Source organism: Muntiacus reevesi, chromosome 8 (genome assembly GCF_963930625.1).
Source record: "Muntiacus reevesi chromosome 8, mMunRee1.1, whole genome shotgun sequence".
Taxonomy (NCBI): domain Eukaryota; kingdom Metazoa; phylum Chordata; class Mammalia; order Artiodactyla; family Cervidae; genus Muntiacus; species Muntiacus reevesi.
The window spans coordinates 35,661,071-35,684,688 of NC_089256.1; the positions used below are offsets into that span (position 1 = coordinate 35,661,071).

At 41.7% G+C, this 23,618-nt stretch overlaps 1 protein-coding gene across 1 annotated transcript in view; it reads left to right on the forward strand.

Annotated features, from left to right (window-relative positions):
• The window catches only part of KCNH8 (potassium voltage-gated channel subfamily H member 8), a 445,541-nt gene extending 423,637 nt beyond the window's left edge, over window positions 1-21,904 (forward strand). Inside the window, exon 16 of the mRNA XM_065943173.1 lies at window positions 21,206-21,904. Coding sequence (XP_065799245.1) covers window positions 21,206-21,904 — 699 coding nt within the window. The remainder of the gene's footprint in view (window positions 1-21,205) is intronic.
• The last annotated feature ends 1,714 nt before the right edge of the window (window positions 21,905-23,618 follow it).

Consider the following 23,618-nt stretch of genomic DNA (forward strand, 5'->3'; position numbering starts at 1 on the left):
ATAAAAAGTATAATCTTCTGTGATCTCTAGAAGTAACAGAAAACTGGATACTGGTAAGCACTAGTAGTATCTACCACAGCATCCAGATAGGGGACTTTCATTTCCTCTTTCCTTTTGCTTAAGGTTAGATGCCAGCATATCCCCAATTAAACGTGTCATACAATATCCAAGTAAACAGATACAGATGTGAAATATATTCTGCTGAAAACAGAGAATCTCGGTTGTTTTCTAAGTTGTATTTGAGAACGTCACTAGCTAAGTTTTAAATTTGTGTCTCTAAATCAATGAAGTCTCTCTCAGTGAAATAGATAGAATTGTAATAACAGGTCACTCTTTAATTAAGAGTTGCTTTACTTAGATAAACAACAGGGACCTACTGTATTCAATATCTTGTAATAACCTGTAATGGTAAAGAATCTGAAAAAAATTCATATGTATAATTTGAGTATACATATTCATATGTATATATATTCAATTATATATATTTATAATGTGTTTTACACATTATTTAATGGACTTTCCTGGTGGCTCAGATGGTAAAGCGCCTGCCTACAATGCAGGAGACCTGGGTTCGATCCCTGGGTTGGGAAGATCCTCTGGAGAAGGAAATAGCAACCCACTCCAGTACCCTTGCCTGGAAAATCCCATGGACAGAGGAGTGTGGTAGACTGCAGTCCATGGATCGCAAAGAGTCAGACACGACTGAGCGACTTCACTTTCACTTTCTTATAATATGTTTATTTTAGGTGTGCAGCAGTAATTTCAGGTATACGCATTTATGTATATATATATAACTGAATCACTTTGCTGTACATCTGAAATAAACACATTATAAACCAATAATACTTCGATTTAAAAAAGAGTTGTTTTACTACATTTCTAGATGCCTATGAAAACCCAGGGTTCTGCCAGTAATTCACGTAAGAAAGCCTGCATGAGTCTATCCTGTGGCAAAATCATTCTTTCGTCTTCTGAATTAGTGTCATCTTTATATCTGTTCACTGACAGTTGGTTCAACTGAAACACACTGATAGGATTGCCAGACCATCCCAATATATAGCCATATAGTCTCTTGTCTTCCTCCTCATGGTCATAAATAAATAGTACTTGACCATAAAATAAAACAGATGACCGGTGCAAGCTCGATGCATGAAGCAGGGCATCCAAAGTCAGTGCTCTGGACAACCCAGAGGGATGGGGTGGGTAGGAGGCGGGAGGGCTCAGGGTGGGCAACACATGTACACCTGTGGCTGATTCATGTTGATGTATGGGGAAAAGCCACCACGATATTGTGAAGTAGTCATCCTCCAATTGAACTAAATAAATAATTTTTTTTTAAAGCGAGACATAAGGAAAGGCTGTACATTCACTTTTTGACATAGAAAAACAAAGTCCATTTAAACTGCTGGCAAAACCATTTCTTTTTCATTTTCATACATATGTATTGCTGATATTAAAGCTGCATTTTGCGGACACAGGTTTCTAAATTGAAATATATCCAACTAATTAATGATTTAACATTTTTTGGTTATTTTCCAGTCCTCAAGCATAAGCATAATGTGCATAAGCGGATTCATAGCTCTCATGAGAGTTTTACTGATAGTAAATAAGTAAGTTAATTAAACACTAAAGGATAGTGAGGCTCTCTCAAAAGGAAAAAAAAATATGCCACTCTAAAGTTTGTCCTGTGAAGTCTGGATTTTAAATGCATGTATTTTTTGGAGATTATTTTTTGTCCTCTTTGCCTGGGATTTGCCTTGTATATGGATCTCTTCTCATCTCTGAATAGAGGGACTAAATGAATATGACATTTGTGTCCAAGTGAAACCAATGCCACATTCCAAAGGAGCAGTTTGAGATGAGTTGGACCAAGGAATCTTTACAGAGGAGTTAGTAGAGCTGTCGGGACCCACCAAGGATGGGACCGCCGCCTACACCCTGGGGCGATGTCAGCAGATGTCACTACCTCTCCTAGGTCCAAGGAGCCAGAGTGGAGACCGATTACAGGCTGCTGAGGCGGAGAAGGCTGAATCGAGAAGGCCCTCTCCTAGGAGCCTTCTGCGCTCCTGGTTGGTGCCTTCTGCACCCAGCTCAACCCTCAAGGAGGCGCCAGAGAGTCACACGCCCTGACGCCATCACATCCCTCTGAGGTGACGGCGTTCTTCAGTGGCCAAGCCCAGCCAGAAGCCGAAGAGCCCTTGGCTACTGATGGACATCATACAGGGTCGCTTGGAAAGTGGACCTATGTTAGAGATACAAATGGAAGTAGTTAGTAAAATGAGTTACTATGTATACAAGCAAGTATAGAAACGTTCTATGGAAATTAAACAAATCGCTAACATTCATTTACCAGAAGTAGCCAGTTGGTGGTGCCTAGTTATTAGGTGACCACTGACAGAGTTTCAGAGTTACTGGTTGTTTTTAAAAAATGGATATAAGTGTTTGACCCTGTGTCTCCTCAAGTTTGTAAGTTGACGTAATCTTTCAAAAATGTTTAGCTCTGCCATTTTTCATTCATCAATAGGAGAATTAAGTTCAGTAATTAATCCGGTCCAACAGCTATGACTAATGTTGGAGTATTATTTTAGGATCCTAGGGTTGGGAGGGATTGCAGAGGCCCTTTTCTTTCTTATTCTCTCCCTGCTTTCATGAATTTTCCCTTTTTAAAAATGAGAAGACCTCAGATCTTTCGACAGGCTCCAATCCCTTTAGTATTCATTCTCCCTCCAGTCTCCTGTGGATTTCCTTGAGTCCCACTTCCTAAGTCCTTCTTCTCAATTTCAACACCTGCTTCTATCCTTGCCATTCAGTATTTCGTTTAATGTGGTTCTATGTTATTTTCATGCACACATCTTTTTCTTCCCCAAATAGAGCAACGCACTCTTCAGAACTTGGACTATCCCCCCAAAAAACTCTGTGAATTGCCTCAAGGCTATTATTATAAAAGTATTCTGGGATTTCCCTGGTGGTCCCATGGTTAGGACTCCATTCTCCCAATGCAGAGGACCCGGGGTCAACCCCTGATCAAGGACCTAGATCCCACATGCCGCAAACAGGATCCAGTGCAGCCAAGTAAATAAATAATTTTTTTAAACTATTCTGATTTTATGTGCTAAGTCACTTCAGTCATGTCCAACTCTCTGCAGCCCCATGGACTATAGCCCACCAGACTCCTCTGTCCCTGGGATTCTCCAAGCAGGAATCCTGGACTGGGTTGCTATGCCCTCCTCCAAGGGATGTTCCTCACCCAGGGATCAAACCCATGTCTCCTGTGTCTCCTGCATTGGCAGGCAAGTTCTTTACCACTAGCTCCACCTGGGAAGCCCACACAAAAGTATTCTGACTTTATTGAAGTGTAATAGAGAATGCCCATTGTCTCAAGTAACTCAAATGTTCAGGATTAGAAAATAAATATACATGAATTTGGGGAGGCTTGGATTTTTTTCAGTCGTTCTATTAGAGAACAATAAAGTATCTAGGGGAAAGAGGAGCAGCACTTCCCACTCACTTGTGCACAATTAGAAATAAGCACAATATACATAAATTAGTACAAGATTAGTCAGATTTCCTTTTTGTGTTTATGTGACTATAGGATGGGATTCCCCAGTAGTTCAGCTGTAAAGAACCCACCCACAATCCAGGAGCCAGAGGAGATGCTCGTTCAATCCTTGGGGTGGGAAGATCCCCTGGAGAAGGGCATGGCACCCCACTCCAAGATTCCTGCCTGGAGAAGTCCATGGACAGAGGAGCCTGGTGGGCTACAGTCCATGGGGTGACAAAGAGTCAGACCTGACTGAAGCAACTTAGCATGCAGGATCACAGGATAGGATAGAATTTGAGATAATCGATTATTAAAAATAACAGGTAAAAGAATTATCTTGAAACAAATAATTAAGCAGCTTCACCTCAATACTATTGTAGTTTCATAATGTCGTGGTTTCATGAAATCTGAAAATTGAGAGCTATGTTAGAGCACACCTACTCTGACTTCTCATCCAATATAGGAATTTTTTTCCAGGGTTACTGGCAAGAAGTTATCTTGTCTGAATATTCTCTGTAGTAAGAATCTCATCATGCCCCAGGGGAATCTACAGCAATGATTCCCAAATCTGGCTGTGCTTTCAAAATGTCTGAAAGTATGTTTTTATATAATTATAAATATGTTTAATAAATTAATATAAAAAATAATGAATACATATTTTTTAAATGACCTTTTATGTAGCTGATCATAGGCAGACTCTTGAATCTATAGAGCATGTCTATTTTTAAAAATTCTTCAAATATTCCTAATGACAGCAAACCATGCAAACAATGGCTTACTTAATTTCTCAGTTGCCTTAGCTGTTAGAAACCTCTGCTCTATATTTAACTGATATAACTCTCTGTAAAGCCTGCTATTCACTTTCCTACTCCTTTTGCCCTTGACTAACATGTGTCAGTTGCCAGTCGTGTCCGACTCTCTGTGACCCCACGTACTGCAGCCCTCCAGGCTCCTCTGTCCACGGGATTCTCCAGGCAACAATACTGGAGGGGGTTGCCATTCCCTTCTCCAGGGGATCTTCCCAACCTAGGATTGCTCTTGATTAGAACAGGAAAAGCTATTCAACTGGTCTTTTTAAATGAAAATAGTTTGAAGGTAACTAATACTTCTCTGTGATGGACAGGGAGGCCTGGCGGGCTACAGTCCATGGGGTTGCAGAGTCGGACATGACTGAGCAACTGAACTGAACTGAACTGAATACTTCTCTTCCTCCCCACTCTGTAGCATATTTTGCTCTGCTATAAATGTTCTGCCTTCCTTGAAACATTCCTTATGTGATGTGAGATCCAGACACTTCATCATCGTGATCAACTTCCTTTGCCTCCGCCCCTCCTAACCCAGCTTCTCAAAGACAATGACAAATGACCTCAGTGTCCTACAGATGATTCTTCCAGAACAGGTTATTGTCTATTAAGTATCATAAAGCTTCAGTTCATGAAAGAACTTCAAGATCTCGTATTCCTTCTCTCCATTCAGAGAGCTCTTTCCTGAGACATCTGCATGGACAGGCTCTCTTCCCTCTTTCAAGTCTACCCTCAAATATCCGTTTCTTCATGAGCTTCTCCTTGACCAGCCTTTTAAAAATAGCAGCCCCTCCCTCCCCAAATTTACTTCCAAATTGGTTTTCCCTCAGAACCCTATCAAACCTCTATTATGGCTTATTTATCCACATTTTCATTGTCTGTGTGTGTGTGTGTGCTCAGTCATGTCCCACTTCTTGCAACCCCATGGACTGTAGCCAACCAGGTTCCTCTATCCCAGGCAAGAATACTGGAGTGGGTTGCCATGCCCTTTTCTGGGACATCTTTCCCACCCGGGGATCAAACCCATGTCTCCTGCGTCTCCTGCATTGTAGGCAGATTCTTTACCACTGAGCCACCTGGCAAGCCCCTTTCATTGTATTTATCCATTTACCCATTAGAAAGTCAGTCTCAGGAGGACAAGAATCTTTATCTGCTTTTTCCTTTATCAGTTGGCACATGGTAGGCACATATGTATGGTGAATGAATGAGTAAAAGAGGTTTGGAATATGTATTATCTCCATTTTAACTATTTTAAGCATTAGGACATTGAATAGAGAAGGAAGATGGAATTTCAGTTCTGAGTTTGAAGAGACCTTAGAAATCCTGACACTGGGGATGCTGCCATTGCAGATGAGTAACCTGAGGTCCAGAGAAAATGACACATGCAGCAAATGTCAAAGAAAGGCCTGGAAACAAGACCTCAGTCTCAGCTCAGCAGGGTCAGCCTTCCAAGCAGATGATCCCTGGTCTGCATTGAAAAGATTTCTTCTCTGAAATGTCAGAAGCCCACATCAAGACCTGAGTCTTTGATTCCTTAAACTGACCAGATATATGCTTAAATATGACTCGATTAAATTGTGGACAGATAATTTTAGGATAGGATAAATTCAGAAAGAGCTTTTCAAAAAAGCCTGATAAAATATACCATATGTTTATTCAAGGAAAAATCACATATTTCCTATATATGTTTTCCCATATATGTTTCCCATGCATGACTATTCCACATGTTAGCATTTTCAAATCATAGGACAACAACAATAACAACAACAACAACAAAATAAGAGTGCACTGTTAGACAAATAAGTGATAAAGAGTAGAGACAGCGATGTGGGGAATTCACTGGTAATTTACTGACCTCTTCAATGCATTTTTAAAGTCAAATCAGATCATTAGTATTTATTGCTGTTCAGTCACTAAGTCATGTCAACTCCTTGCAACCTCATGGACTGCAGAACACTAGGCTTTCCCGTCCTTCACTATCTCCTGGAGTTTGCTCAAATTCATGGGCATTGAGTCAGTGATGCTATCTAACCATCTCATCCTCTGTTTTCCCCTTCCCCTTTTGCCTTCAATCCTTCCCAGCATCAGGGTCTTTTCCCATGAGTCAACTCTTCACATCAGGTAACCAAAGTATTACTACAGACCTACGCTGGTCTCAGCTGGCGATCTGCAAGTTCGCTTTCTAAACTGAATCTCCTCAGCCTTTTAGAGGAAGAATTCTGCTCAAATTAGCATTTAATCAGGAGTTTGTTAGGGGAATGTGTTTTTTATTTAAAGCCCTATTATCAAACGTTACAGTTGAGGAGGACGTCTGCCAATGATTTAAAAAAGGCTCCTTTTGAAGCCCTGACACCCAGTTTAGGGCCATGGCTCCGTGACAGTGTTATTCTAGACCTCTCTGGGCCAGGCTTTCTCACTGTGATGTTCCCTTCTTGGCTTTTCTTTGAGTGAAGGAAGAGTCTCTGCATTAACTCTGCAAGAACCTGACCTCTTGGTGGGTCTTTGTGGACGTTAATTGGCAGTAGTTAAAAATGGGTCATTGAAATGTACAGTAATCAAAGATAAAGAAGAAACAATTGATGAAAACTAGTTCTTTTCTTCATGTAAAATATTTGGGTTTTTTCATTAAAGGTATATAGACATTGTTGTAAAAATAAGACTACTGTGCATACTGAATATTTTGTTTTTTCTTTTTAACCATGGGCTAATTTAAATATATAGAAATTTATGTGGTAACAGATATCTAAATAACTATCAGACAAATAATATGTGCACATGTTTCAGATATTATGCTTTAAAGAAATTAAAAATTTTGGACCCTTTAAGATTCTTCTTTCTTATTTCATAAAATGATAGAACTCAAGGGTTAGAAAAAATTCAAAAAGAAATTAGAAGTAAGAAAAAGATCATTGTAGAAATTGTAGCAATGCAGGAACAAATAAACAAGTTTGTCAAAGCAGATGATGAAAAAGAAGGAAAATGTAATGGATCTAATCTGGTTGAAGAGTACTTTTTAAAAAATATTGTAGGGAAGGTGACAGATATTTAAAATGCACACAAAAAAGATCTAACATGTGAAAAATACAGGTCACTGATGAAGAAAGTCAAGTTTAGACTTTCTTGTATAGACTTTCTATACAAACACTAAAACTGATTCTCCAATAAAACTGTCCTAATTTTTTTTAATGAAACTACATATTGAAATTATGTACTATAGTGTAATTGCTAGACTTTAAAGTAAGAAAAAAGATCCTTTGGACATCTAGCCAAAAAAGATCTTATGAAAGACTTGCAAGGGAAAAATCTAGACTATCATTAGACTTTCACACAGCAACATGTTATGCAAAAAGATGGAATAAAGTGCAAAGTACATAAGATTCTTAAGAAAGTAAAGTGTAAAGTAAGGATTTTTCTATTCAGCAAAAATGACCACAAGTATCAAGCTGTTATCAATACAAAAGATTTCAGGGACTATTCTTTCCATATACATTTCTGGGAAAATGTACTAGAGAACAAGATTCAGAAAACCAAGATGACTTGAAAAAAAAAAAAAACTGTCATAGGACAAGTTCCTCAACACTAAAATATGTACTTATTTATAGCACCAAATCTGAATGAAAGTCAAAGGAGGAGAATGCATGTTGTCAAGAGCCAGATACCCTGACAATGTAAATATAGCAGACCTAAAAAAATGAGGGGAGTGAGGAGAGAATGCTCATAGAATATGCCAGAAATTTTTAACTGTTTTCAATAATCATAATTTGCAATGGTAGTACTGTATTGATGTGCTGAGCCTATTGCATGAGTAATGGGAGTGTAGAGCAACTGAATGCAGACACACCTCAGAAGTAGCAGGTTCAGCCCCACACACTGCAGTGAAGCAGATATCACAAGACAGTGAGTCACAAGTTTTTTATTTCCCAATCCATATAACAGTTACATTTACACTATACTGCAGTCTATTAAGTGTGTAATAGCATTATGCCTTAAAAAACCCAATGTACATGCTTTAATTTTTTAAAAAATGTTTTATTGCTAAACAGTGCTAGCCATCACCTGACAATGCAGGGTTGCCACAAATCTTCGATTTGTAAAAAGTCCTACATCTGTGAAGCATGATAGAGCAGAGCACGTTAGAATGATGTATGCCTGTAATTATAGCATATCCTAGTTCTATCATCCTCTGTATCTCAATAGCCAGAATCCACAGTGCAGAATAAAGGAGATATAAGCATAGTATGGAAAAATGTTAAGTAAGAACCCTACGGTCCTGAAATGGAATTAGAAATCCTAATATGAACTGACATGCTATCATCAACATGTGTACATCTCCAAGTTCTTTTCACAGACACAGAAGAAAAACAATGGCCAGCCCAATCACAGTGACAATTTCTGTGCCTCAGTTGTGGCCTTGAAATACCATTTCCCACTAAAGGAAGCAGAGTTTCTTGTGTGAACGGCTGTTTCCAGTTGTGGGGCATGAAGCACCTGTGACACATCTGGGAGACCTTAGTGTGCAGATCACAAGAGCACTTTCACACCCTGTTAGCGAGAGGCTGAAAGAACTTGGCTCCGTGGCCAAAGACGGGACAATCTGAGCTTCAGTAAAGATAAGAGAGGGCTTCCCTGTAGCTCAGGTGGTCAAGAATCTGCCCGCAGTGCAGAAGACCGGGGTTCGATCCCTGGGTCAGGAAGATCCTCTGGAAGAGGGAATGGCAATCCACTCCAGTACTCTTGCCTGGATAAGATAAGAAATACATAAAATGATAACAATGCTCCAAAATGGTGCCACAGGAAGCACCTAAATCTTTCTTCTCCAAAAGTGCAGCCACACACAGGATAATTCAGAGAAATGCAGAGATTAGCGGGGTGACTGCTGCACATGGGTAATGAAGCAACACCTGCAGGAGAACAGGCAGGGAACACTGAGATGCATCTTTGTCATCCCTGGCAGAGCACCATACCATCGGGAGTGGGGGGACTCCCAACTTGCAGCTTCTTTCTGAGACTGAAGGGTTTAAATGGCACACCCAGTACCCCTGACTTCTAAGGCTCCCGCCTGGCAGACAGGTCTCCAAGGCACCTGGCTCTGTGAGCCGGTGGGGCTTGTGCTTAGAAGCCCCCACAGACTATAGCAAAGAAGCAGTTGGAAAGGGCGCCCGCAAGGCTCTATACCTGGGCTCAGCAGAAATGCCCATCTCTCAGTTTCTCCCCAAGAGGGGTTGGACTGCATACTTCCCAGCCGCTTCCCGAGGGCCCAGCTCTCCACCAGCCTGCGTCTCGGCGCTCACTGACGTCCTCTGCTTTGACACAACGATGGGTCTTGGCACATCCTCAACTTCAGGGATCCATTAAGAACAAAGACCCCTAAACCCCCAAAATGCCACCAAAACGCTATTTAGAACTCATAAACAAATTCAATAAAGTTGCAGGGTACAGAAGCAATTGTCAAAAACCCATTGCATTATGATACACTAACAATGAACAACCAGAAAGCAAAATTAAGAAGACAGTCCCACTTACAATAGTATAAATAAAATAAAGTACCTAAGAACAAAATTAACCAAGGAGATACAAGACTTGTATACAGAAAACTACAAAACAATGTTGATAGAAAGGTCTAAACAGATGAAAATCTCCAACTATAAACTCACTGTGTGTGTGAAAGTCATTCAGTCATGTCTGATTCTTTGCAACTGCATGGCTTACACAGTCCGTGGGATTCTCCAGGCCAGAATACTGGAGTGGGTCGCCTTTTCCTTCTCCAGGGGATCTTCCCAACCCAGGGATCGAACCCAGGTCTCCCGCACTGCAGGCGGATTCTTTACCAGCTGAGCCACAAGCAAAGCCCGTAAACACTAGAGGAACTGAAAAGGTTGACTAAATGTTAAGCTGTTACTGAAAGATTGGTCTATGAAGAGTTAACCAAAATGACCACATCCATGAGACTAGGAACTACATCCATAAAAACAGGATTACTGACTCAGAGCTGAACCCAGTGGGTTCTGGCTCTGTACCTGGGGACTTGTTGGAAATGCAGAATCCCAGGCCCCATCACACACGTGCTGATCTCAGTATACACGCTGACAGATCCCAGGGTGTTTCCTCTCTACATTAACTCTTGACAGGCAATTGGTATTCATGTTCCTGATAGTGGTGAGGATCCCCGAGCCAGACAGCAATTCAGATGCTAATCAAACTGTCACAGGAAGCGGGATGGTAGATGAGGAAAGCAACGAAAGGGTAGATAAATAATGAATTCGCATAGTACAGCTAAAGTTATACAGTTGGGTCCAAAGGCCTGAGCTTGCAGAAATTCATTGAAACCATTAGAGTAACCGCTTTCAAGACTGTAACTGGTCATATTTTGCATTGGTCACACTAGACTTGTATTCTTCTCTTATGATTTGAGAAACATCAGTTGCACCTGCGAAAGGAAAGGCCTTGGTACTGTTCCTATGTGACCTTGGATGAGCCGCTTCACCCCCCGGCATCCTAGTCCCTCCAGCTGTAGACGAGATTTACAACTTTCGTCAGTAACGGCACAGAGATCTTAATTTGGCTGAAGTTTATGCAAGTGCCGAGTATGATTATTATTTTAGCTGACAGATAAAAAGACTGTCACTTGTTTTTGAATGCTTTGTGAAGCAAAAGAAGACAAGGATGAAATTATGCCGATCGTCTTTTTTGTTTTGCCTGCTTATGGAGTTTGATTGAACTTGTCTGAATCCCATGATAAATACGCAACATAACAATGGATTAAATGAAAGACCATTTAATTACCTGAATCAGAGCTTGTAAAAATGTATATGTGTTCATGGCAGGGGGAGACGATTGGTGTAATTAGCACCCCTGAATTTAGGAAAATTGTGTCTGGCAGGAAAATGTGTACATGTTTGGCAAAAATTGAGTGACAGGTCAAGAACTCTCCAAGCTAAGAAGATTTTATCAACAGATGCATTCCCCATCTGCTCACTGAATGCACAGAAATGGAAATCATGTTTTTTCTCTATCAACTGAAGTTTCAGTTACACTCAGAGTCCATGAATCATACCATACCGGTAACTGAGATGAAGAAATGTAAAACAGGAATAACATAAGATGAAGCTATTTTCTATGTGAAATGAAAGATACTGTCAAAGACACATTCTGGGCTTCATTACGAAACTCACACTCCTATTTGCAAAAGGCACAATTCAAAGAGACACTATAAAAGCAAATCTGTGCTTGTACCAAAACTCCTGTAATCTCCGTGTAAAAGCTGGCCATTCAGGTGTTATTGGACCATAGGACACCAACAGCACAGATGGATTATTTAAGCCATGTTTAATAACACAATGTTTTCAAAATCTGCTGTTTTGAAGTGATGGGGGCTTTTGTGAGATGAGATCACATGCGACATTCTTACCTGCTAGAGTTATAGTGACACCTCTGTGTCTTGCAGTGCTATTTAGAGAAAATTGGAGAAAGTTATTTAAGTTCAAGTGAAAATAATAAACTCATAGTAAGAAATTAACCATGCAGTTTATCGTTTATTAAATTACTCATGTATCAACAAAGATTTGCACTGTGTTGGCCAAAAAGTTCACTTGGGCTTTTCCATATACTGTAACAGGAAAAGCCAAACAAGCTTTTTGAACAACTCAGTCAATGGCAGGGTTTGTGCAAGGCCTTGGGCTACTATGAAAAGATAAAGACCATTGTACCTTCCCCCACCCCTGTCCCACACTGGACCTTACTCAATTCTTATCAACACCAAGCTGCATATCCTTGTATTTTAGCTCACACATCATTTTTAGAGAATTCTTAATCCATCTAACTGCAGTTACTCAAAACTTAGACTTAAGGATGCGTGTGTGCCAAGCCGCTTCAGTCGTGTCCAACTTTTTGTGACCCTGTGGACTGTAGCCCGCCAGGCTCTTCTGTCCATGGAATTCTCCAGACAAGAGTACTGGACTGGGTTGCCATGCCCTCCTCCAGGAGATTTTCTCAACCCAGGGATCGAACCCATGTCTCCTGCGGCTCCTGCATTGCAGGTAGTTTCTTTACCACTAAGCCACTGGAGAAGCCCCAGACTTAAGGGTACAGGACCTTAATTAAAAATTTTCAAAAGCTCTGACTACTGCTATTGCCATTTGCTCCTGGAAAGATACACACAAGGCAAGGCTAAAACATGGAGACTCTGTTTCTTCCAATATTAATTATGTAAAAGTGTTAACAGGGATGGTTTACTTCTCCATGATAAGGCTGAAGAGGCGTTACGGAGATAGCTGACTTTTATTTCCTTTGGGCTTGGTGTTTCCTGGGTTAGTATTCCCCACCATAGAGTTTTAACTAAGTTTAGTGACTGTGTTGCATTATTAAATTCAGACACTTGAAATGCTGGCATACCACCAGTCCCCTGGGGGGTAATCTTTAACATCCATCATATGATTTAATTGTCACAACAAAGCCCTTGTTGAGATATGACTCAGGAGGATGAGATGTACTATCACATCAATGAAACAAATTAAACATGAAAGGGGAAACCCAGGCACTCTGGAAATGTAGGTGATGATAATTTCTTGGCCAACAGAAGCTTGGAGGAAACATGGATATGGCAGAAATAGAAAAATTGTGGTACTTCCTGATTCCCTTCTTAGCAGTAGGGCGAGATCAGTGTGTGGATTATCATGGACAGTTGAGGGGTCTGTTGGTACACATACGTTCCTATCATGATGGAGATGCTGCTCAAAAAAGGGAACACACTGCCAGGAAACCTTCCAAACCTCTTGATTTGTCAGTTAACTGTGTGGTGTTGGGAGAAGAGAGAAGGGAAGAATCTTTAGATACTCCAAAGTTTTGGCTAAAAGAATGAACTACTTGGAAGCACATATGGTGTTTCCATCAATTCTTCTTCCTAACAGTTGGTATTTTAGAAGGGCTAGAGAAATCTTGGATATGGACAATTGCCTACACATATGGTAATGGTAAACTGGTTTGGCCAACAGTTTTAAAGACTGATGGATTCTTATCCACTGACACACGAGAAGACAGAAGAGAAAGAAGAGGGGAAAGTGAGTTAAGAAAATGTAACTTAATACACAAGTAAAAGAATAATGTGTATTATTAATAAGCTATGGTTCCCTTACTATATTTGGAAGTATCAATGATCAGAAAGCCACATCTAAAATGGCCATGAAGAATGGCAACCAGGGGTGCAAAAAGCTTTGCCAAATTTCAGCTGATAAAACAACTCTGAATAACTTAATTGAATTTGTCACTTGGCACTCTGCATGTAATCATGAGATACAGGAGTCAGTAAACAGAGAAAATTTCCTCAGGGAATCAAAACTACCCATGGAAAACAAGCTTAGGTTGGGATAAGTGACAAAGCAGTAGGATAAATGAAGTCTAGCAGAAGTCTTGGCCAAAAGAGACCTATTTCTATAATTATGAAGGAAACACAATAAAATCAAAAGGATTGTTAGCAGTGGGAATGCCTCCTGCTCATAAAAACTGGGAAATATCCAAGAATTTGATTCAGGAAATTTATATACAAAAAATTTAACAGTCATAATACTTACTTTTAGCATATTAACGTGAGGTAAAGGGCACCAGTTACAGATTTTCCAACATAATTTTGTAGTAGGAATCTTTCCTGCATATTATTTATGGCAAAATCATGAGATAACATAAAATAAATATTGAAGGTGATGTGAGAACCTAAGTCCTTCAAAATGGCAAGAACTAAATTCCTTTATACATTCAATTTATTATTTTTTATTATTTTTTATTTTTTCCCAATTATTTTTATTAGTTGGAGGCTAATTATTTTACAATATTATAGTGGTTTTTGCCATACATTGAGCCCATTATACAGAGTGAAGTAAGCCAGAAAGAAAAACACCAATGCAGTTTACTAACGCATATATATGGAATTTAGAAAGATGGTAACGATAACCCTATATGCAAGACAGAAAAAGAGACACAGATGTATAGAACAGACGTTTGAACTCTATGGGAGAAGGTGAGGGTGGGATGACCTGAGAGAACAGCATCGAAACATGTATATTATCAAGGGTGAAACAGATCGTCAGTGCAGGTTGGATGCATGAGACAAGTGCTCAGGGCTGGTGCACTGGGATGACCCAGAGGGATGGGATGGGGAGGGAGGTAGGAGGGGGGGTTCAGGATGGGGAACACATGTAAATCCATGGCTCATTTATACATTCAAGATTTACCAGATACATGTTGTGTTCTAGGCATTGCCCTGAGTCCAGGAGATACCGGACTACTCTCATGGAACTCAGAGCTTCCTTGGGGCAGACAGCCCAGTCTAAGGTTTAAACTGCTCTGTGAGTATCAGTGAGGTGTCAGGGAAAAGCGCTGCAGAGGAAATGCGGGATTATGTGTTTGAAGGGAGAGAAAGTTACCAGATGGAAGGCGGCTGAGGAGAAGAGCCCCACTCAGGGGAACAGCCTTCACTAGGGCAGTACAATGTGGCTCGCTCTGTACTCAGATGGGTGGTATGCGAGGGGGAAATGCAGAAAGTGGGCCATTATGGAGCCAAGTGGAAACACTGTTTACAGCAACTTAAACATCCATCGAGAGAGGAATGCATAAGGAAGATGTGGTTTACATATACAACGGAGTATTACTCAGCCACAAAAAGGAATGAAATAATGCCATTTGTAGCAACATGGATGGATTTAGAGATTATCACACTAAGTCAGAGAATGACAAATGTCTTATGATGTCATGTAAATGTGGAATCTTAAAAAAAATGATACAAAAGAACTTATTTACAAAGAAAAACAGATCCACAGACATAGAAAATAAACTTATGGTTACCAAAGGAGAAGGGTTCAGTTCAGTTCAGATGCTCAGTCGTGTCCGACTCTTTGCAACCCCATGAATCACAGCACTCCAGGCCTCCCTGTCCATCACCAACTCCCGGAGTTTACTCAAACTCATGTCCATTGAGTTGGTGACGCCATCCAGCCGTCTCATCCTCTGTCATCCCCTTCTCCTCCCGCCTTCAACCTTTCCCAGCACTGGGTCTTTTCCAATGAGTCAATTCTTCGCATGAGGTGGCCAAAGTACTGGAGTTTCAGCTTCAGCATCAGTCCTTCCAATGAACACCCAGGACTGATCTCCTTTAGGATGGACTGGTTGGATCTCCTTGCAGTCCAAGGGACTCTCAAGAGTCTTCAACACCACAGTTCAAAAGCATCAGTTCTTTGGCGCTCAGCTTTCTTCACAGTCCAACTCTCACATCCATACATGACCACTGGGAAAACCATAGCCTTGACCAGACGGACCTTTGTTGGCAAAGTAATGTCTCTGCTTTTTAATATGCTGTCTAGGTTGGTCATAACTTTCCTTCCAAGGAGTAAGTGTCTTTTTATTTCATGGCTGCAGTCACCATCTGCAGTGATTTTGGAGCCCAGAAAAAGTCAGCCACTGTTTCCACTGTTTCTCCCATCTATGTGCCATGAAGTGATGGGACTGGATGCCATGATCTTTGTTTTCTGAATGTTGAGTTTTAAGGAGAAAGATAGGGGGTGATTAATTAGGAGTTTGGTATTAACATGCACACACTACTATAAAATAACAACAAGCACCCAGGAGCTCTACTCAATATTTTGTAATAGCCTATGGGAGAAAAGAATCTGAAAATATATATGTGTGTGTATAACTAAATCAGTTTATGTACACCTGAAACTAATACAATTTTGTAAATCAACTATGCATGCATACTAAGTCACTTCAGTCGTGTCCAACTCTGTATGACCCTATGGACCACAGCCCACCAGGCTCCTTTGTCCATGGGATTCTCCAGGCAAGAATACTGGAGTGGGTTGCCATGCCCTCCTCCAGGGGGTCTTCCGAACCCTGGGATTGAACCCCTGTTTCTTGTGTCTCCTGCATTGGCAGGTGGATTCCTTACCACTAGCGCCACCTACAAAGCCCGCAAATCAACTATACTTCAATCTTAAAAATAATGATCTAAAAAATACCAAGCAAGACTTGTGAGGTGCTTTGTAATCCCAGCTCTGCTTTCTAATATGAGTGACAGAAGACATTCAAGAAGTTGAGGTAAATGGGAAAAAAATTGGTTCATTGGGTCTGAGTGATTTATTTACTTTTATTGACCGATCTGCAGCATTCCGGTTTCATGTTGTATTTTGAAGGTATCTCCTTAAGCAGACTTAGCCTTGATCACGAAGTAGTCCCAACAACCTTTTTTTGTTTTTAATGATCATCTTCTTATCTATACTGTGAAAAAGCCTTGAGCCCTACCATCCTTGAAAAGTAGTGAAGTTGGCATGTTTGCTTTCTGCATTTGATTAAGAGTAAAGCCCTTCCTGTTTTAGAATGAATTTTGTTAGTGAGCCCAGCAGGACACAAAAAATAAAAGTGCTCTGAAGCTCTACCGTATTCTGTGCGGCAGTACGTCATCACCTTTGTGACGCCAGTCTCCACCTACAGGAGAGGCCGTCTCTCTGGTGGCTTTGTGCTTACAAAGGCGGAGGCCCCTACCTAACAGGGATTAACTCCATATGAAGCTTTAACAAGGGGCAGGGGTGTGTCCCCAGTGACACAGTGACAGAAATCTTCCCCAACGTAAAGTGAACATTATGCAAATAGAGCTAAAGAAAGCTCTGTTGGGTTCTTTGCTTCTTTTTAGTTCAAGCTAATGTAGTAATTTTTTAATGAAAATATTAATGCTATTTACATTCCTGGAGCCATTCAAGATTCTGGAGTTCCCATGCAAAGTTCAGGGCCTCAAAGTCGTGGCATAGAAAAAGTTCAGCGTCAAGAATGTGGCCATGGAGAGGTATCCCAACCATGGGAAAATATTGGTTTCTTTTGAATGCTTAAAAAAAAAAAGAAGTTTGTCAGCAGCATATCTATTAACGTATTGCCCAGTTCCAGATTTTTGCTTTCTACAAACCTTTTTTGTTGGTGGTCCATTCATATAATTTGCTGTGAAGAGACTTGACTGGGCTTAATTGGTCTCTTGTTTTTAGAGATGATACTACTTACTTATCTGATATTCGGTTACCATTTCAGATAATGCCATGTTACTTTTAGGTGCACAACAAAGTGATTCGGTTGTACATATGTGTTGTTCAGTTGCTCAGTCATATCTGAGTTTTTTGTGACCCCGTGGGCTGTACCCTCCAGGCTCCACTGTCCATGGGATTTCCCAGGCCAGAATACTGCAGTGGCTTGCCATTTCCTTCTCCAGGGGATCTTCCTGATCAAGGAGAGAACCACATCTCCTGCATTGGCAGGCGGATTCTTTGCCACTGACACATCAGGGAAATGCATACATACATACGTGTGTGTGTGTGTGAGACACAGGGAGAGAGAATCTTTTTCAGATTCTTTTCCTATATAGGTTATCACAAATGGTGATACCGTCAGTTATCTGACGGTTATCTGACGGTCAGTTATAACTGACGGTTATACCATCAGTTATCCTCGCTGATTATCTGTTTAATAGTGTGTGTACGTTAGTCCCCAAATCCTAATTCATCCCCTCCGCTCCCCCTTTCATTCGTTCCTACATCAGTGTTTCTGTTTCTCTTTTGTATATAAGTTGGACCTAGAGATTATCATACTAAGTGAAGTAAGCCAAAGATAAACATATGATACGGTTTATATGTGGAATCTAAAAACAATGAACTAATTTCAGACAACTTTAAACATGAGTCTCCGTTTGTATCATCCATGCTCTTCACAAATGCTGACTACGTTAGCAAAAATCTCTCAACTCTTAACCAATATTTTCTCTTCTGTGAAGTAAGATACCGTAATAGAAAAAGCACCAAACCTAGAAAGCTGGAACCCCCTACCAAAAACTGTCAGTCATGAAATAAGAGAACCTAAAATGTCATTTAGGGACTTCCTTGGTGGCCCAGTGGCTAAGTCTGCCTTGCAATGCAGGAGATGTATGTTCCATCCCAGGTCAGGGGACTAAGATCCCACATGTTGCAGAGCAGCTAAGCCCTTGCACTCAGAGCCAACCAAGACCCCGTGCAGCCAAATTTTTTTAAATGTCAGTTAACCTCTGAGCTTTAGTGTCCCCACTTCACAGATGGGAAAATACTAGTGTGTTCCTAATGCTCTTAGGACTGTTTGTCAGTCTAATAAGGAAAGTGTACCTAAAAGCATGTTGTATTATTTACTTATTTGTTGAGTATAACTGTTGACATGTCTAAAATGCAAAGTCGTGCTTCAGAGATTATGTCTTTATTCAATGCTAAGGCCACCTGGAAGCATTTTTACTGGGAGCTGAGCCCCGGTGAATTTGATACAGGCATTAACTTAGACAACCTACAAGAGTGAATGGTTATCATATCCTTCAAACATCTCATTTAGTATCACCTTTCTCTTCTGAAATTTTGATAGAAGAGCTAATCAACTGAAGACAGAGGCCTGGGTGAATGCCTGCCATGCTGAGATGCGGAGATGACTTGTTTCGGTCTGGGTACTTTGGAATTGAGGCCTGGCAGGGTATGAAATTGACAACCTGCAGTGAAAATTTTAAAACACATAGACTGTCTCAGATTCACTGTTTCTCTTATTAAATGTGAGTCTCAGAGGTATCTTTTTTGTCGCCAAAAGTTTTAGATCTGTTGAAAAGCCTGGGCAGGTATTAGATTGAGTCCCTTGAGTTCCACACTAACTGCAAGGCAGAAATATTTTTGGTCTGGCAATTTCAAGGCAGGTTTTACCAGTTGGTTGTCTGAAACATGGAAAAACCTCCTTCTGGCCTTTTAAAAATGCCTGATTTGACTGGCACTACCTCCTGATGGGCCTGCCAGGGAGAATTAGTTTCAGACTGCAGTTACAGGAAGTGGACTGAATGAAGTTACTGGGTGAATTAGGAATGTATACTTATATATTGAAAAAGAAAATGTCTACCCAAAACCTAACTGAAACAGCAACATTGGTTTTGGCTTCATTGGAACTGAACTGCCCTTTGGTCTTCTTTGGTTTTCTGATGGTATTTGGCCAATGGGTTCAGCTGCTTGTGCTGGAATTTGTGGTTCACAACAGTAAGATCAAGGCATGGGAAGTCCTTTATAAAATAGTTTTATAGCAGTGAAGCCAAGATGTTATAATGTGCATGAGTGTTATGAATATAACCAAAGACTAGAAAATAGGTGTGTGTCCTACTTTCTGAAATATAGGTTTTCCTCACTTTGAAAAATCCAGAAAAGCTGGATTGAAGTCAAACTGAATTTTCTGGTGGTCATCCATGGTTAAAAAAGCAGTGTGGTTATTAGGAAAATAAACCCTCCCGTGAATTACAGTATTAGTTCAAGTGTAAAACAGATAATGAGGACTCTTCAGTGTTCCTGAGAACTTGAGGGTCACGTCTCCTTTGAAAATCTTACATAGACTGTGTCTCACCTAGAAAAGTAAATAAAGCTCATACTGCACAACTGGAGTTGTATCAGTAATTCTGCAGGTGTTTGATACAGTGATTCTGGGATCACTGATGGATCCCAACCTCCTGGGTCCCCATGGTGTTTATCTTTAGAGTCACCTTGAAGATCTTTTCATTTCTATCTATCACTTTGCAACTTTCCCTTTTCCTATAGACAAATTCTAGCAAATCTGGTGTGAGTTCTTGATGACCATCCTCCCTACCCTTGGTCAATGTGTCTCTGAATAAAGTGCAGAAAAGTGCAGCTGGTGACCAGAAATGGCAGGAGGGGGGCTGTCATTCACTGGGTGTCTGCCCTGGGCAGGAAGCATGCTGAGCGCTTTACACACAACACTCACTTCCGCACATCGCTTTGAGATGTCTGGGGTGGGGGCCGTGCACCCTGGAGTAGCCCACTAGCTCAGAGGAAGCAAAGGACGCTGCATTTAAGAGGTACCAGAGTTGATGGACCTACATGTCTAATTTTGTCCAAGAACTCTCAAATCACTGATTAAGAATGTCAAAGACAAATATCATATGATATCATTTATGTGTGTAATCTTTTTTAAAAAATGATACAAATGAACTTATTTACAAAACAGAAAGAGATTCACAGACATAGAAAACAAGTCTATGGTTACCAAGACAGAAAGGGGCGGGCAGGGCTAAATTAGGAGTTTACTAATTTACACTACTGTATATAAACTAGAAAAACAACAAGGACCTGCTGGATAGCCCAGGGTGGTCTGCTTAATGGTTTGTGATAGTCTTTAAGGGAAAATAACCTGAAAAGGAATATATGTGTGTGTATGGGTGTGTGCCTGCTCAGACGCTTCAGTCTTGTCCAACTCTTTGCAACCCCATGGACTGTAGCCCACTAGGCTCCTCTGTCCATGGGGATTCTCCAGGCAAGAATACTGGAGGGTTGCCATGCCCTCCTCCAGGGGATCTTCTCCACCCAGGGATCAAACCCACGTCTCCTGTGGCTTTTGCATTGCAGGCAGATTCTTTACCACTGAGCCACTGAAGAAGCCCCAAATGTGTGTATGTGTGTGTCTGTGTGTCTGTGTGTATTGCGTTTGCCTAAAAGTTCCAGTATGAACTTTTAGGCCAACCCTCACGTGTAGAGCTCAATCACTTTGTTATCCACCTGAAACATTATACATCAACAATATTTCAATAAAAAAAAATAATAAAGGTATACAATTAAAAAAAAAAAAAAAAAAACAGACTGTGTCTCTCCAGGTCTCCTCAGAATGAGGATGGCTTTAGATCAGGTGCTCCGTTCCTCGGTCACCCTTCGGGCTTGTCTGGAATTGGAGGCGAAGCCGTCTTCCGGACCTTCTGACTGAGAAACGTCCCTTCCCTTCCGCGCTCTGAGATCGCGATCCTGCTGGTCTGACCGCTGCCTTCCGCTCTGCTTTGTCCCCGCAGGTAACCACGCTGACTCAGGAGGTCTCCCAGCTCGGCAGGGACATGAAGACGGTGATGCAGCTTCTCGAGCACGTCCTGTCGCCGCAGCAGCAGTCCCGGCTTTGCTCTCTGCACACCGCCCCTCTGTGTCCCTCCGGTTTCCAAGGCAGGACGGCCTGGAGCACGCACCAGCCCTGTCTGCACTTGCAAGCCGCCGGCGCCGCGTACAGCCCAGCTTCGCTGTACCAGGGGAGCGTCACCCCCGACAGATGGAGCGCGGGGCCCTCCTCGGCGGGGGGCAGCCCCCAGCGGACGGGCGCCCAGGAGCAGAGTCCGGCGGGCAGGGAACTCAGCGCCTCCCCGAGCCTGGACCACGCGCCTGCCCACTGCCCGGTGGTCCAGGAAGGTCGCCTACAGTTTCTCAGGTGCGTCTCCCCACAGTCGGACACGACGCTGACGCCGCTGCAGTCCATCTCGGCCACCCTCTCCTCCTCCGTCTGCTCCTCCTCAGAGACGTCTTTGCATCTGGTTCTCCCCAGCAGATCCGAGGAGGGGAGCTTGGGCCAGGGTGCCGTGAGTTCCTTCAGTCTGGAAAACCTGCCGGGATCTTGGGAGCGGGAAGGACGGGCATCGGTCTCCACCGAAGCCCTGGAGAACTTTCCCCTGGAAATGGTCGCAAGCACAGCAGAGGTGAAAGATGACAGAGCCGTGCACGTATGATGCAGTGCACCTGGGCGGCGCCCGCCTCCGCCCGTCGCCGCGGGATGCCAGCCCGGGGTGGCCTCGCTTGCCCCTGGCAGCCTGAAGACTGGGCAGAGCCGAGGAAAACGGGCCCCAGGGCAGGAGAACCACCTCCATCCCGCAGCAGACACTTCCTACATCCTAGCGACAAAGTAGGGCCCATTACCTGTGCAGGTATTAAGTTACTGGTCTGTTTGACAGACTTTGGTAAAAGTCCAAAGACCCTGAGGGTCTGAGCAGCTACAAGTCCCAGACGAAGAATGTGTGGACTCGAGTCCTGGGTGGCTTTTCAGAAGAGCAGCAAAGGTTTTTCCTGAGTGCCTGCGTGTCCCTCCTGACCAATATCCATAGCGTGGGCTCTGGGAGTACACAGCTCCTGCTGATCTGTTTTTCAAAAATAGAAGGCGAGTGGACAATTATCACTGCATGTCATCTCCTAGACAATCAGTCACACAGAGCCGGTGGCCAGAGGTCAGCTATTGCACGTTATTTGCCATGTAAATGAATATGTCTTTATTTATCAAAAGAAAAAAAAAAGAGAGAGGCTATTTTTATATCCTTGGTATGAAATATGTATTTAAACTATTTAAACTATTTATAAAGAAATGAATGTTTTCTTTTCATTTTGGTAAAAAAAAAAAGCTTGCTGTTTTAACAAGAAATGCACTACTGTTATGTCTAGTAGATCAAAAATTATTATTAAGAGGATGTAGTTTTGAAAGGAAGCCCACCCCCCTTTTATCTGCATGCAGTTTGCAACAAATGTATCCTCATGTTTCTGGATTACAAAAGAAAAGTGAGGTCATATTTTATTAATGAAATAAAAACCAGGCCAGAGTGTCTGGCACGGTGGGGGGTGGGGGCAGAATCCACCCGAGCTCCGGGGACTCACGTAGAATCCTTACTTGAGGCTACCCCCACCATGCCCACATAAATCTTTCTCCTCCAGCCATCGTAAGTGTGGTTCTGAAACCCAAAATTGGTCTGGGGAATATGAAACCGCAACTACATTGAACTATTTTGGCCTCAAAATAAGGAAGAAAACCTTGAGTGTGTTCTTCCTCTGTGCTTATCTTTCAGGGGAGCTTGTGTAGACTGGTGAACATTCCAAAATGAAGCCAGAACTTCTGAACTCTAACTTGTAAACGGGCTGCCAGCTTGCTTTGGATCAGCACTTTCATTTTTTTCTTGAAAGCTCTCAACAGTGCTGTAAGTTATGAAGAGCAGGTGTTTTCATTCTCCTTTTGCAGAGAAAAAAAATAAAGCCCCAGCGATTATACAGCTAGGATGCTGGAGACAGTCTAGAACCCATAATGCTTTCTACACCTCAACCAATATCCAAATTCAGATGCTGGCATGGTAATAATTTAAATGCCTTCACTTCAGGTTTATTATGGTTAAGAATGTGTAGGGCCTTATCATTTAAGATGTTCTTAGAGAATATACTGAATTCACTTTCTGGAGTCCTCTGTTCCCATTTCCCACTGCAAAGAATAACTAATTTGAAAATTGTATTATTAAAGACATCTACACAAAGCAAGACTTCTGGTGTGTGACTCTTATACCCTAAAACTGAATAGAGCAGCAGAAAGAAAATAAAGCTTTTCTAAGAAAAGTGAAAGCCATACATGTGTCTGAGGCAGGTCATTTAACAGTATATCTTCTATTCCCCCAGTTCCAAAGTTCAATCTCT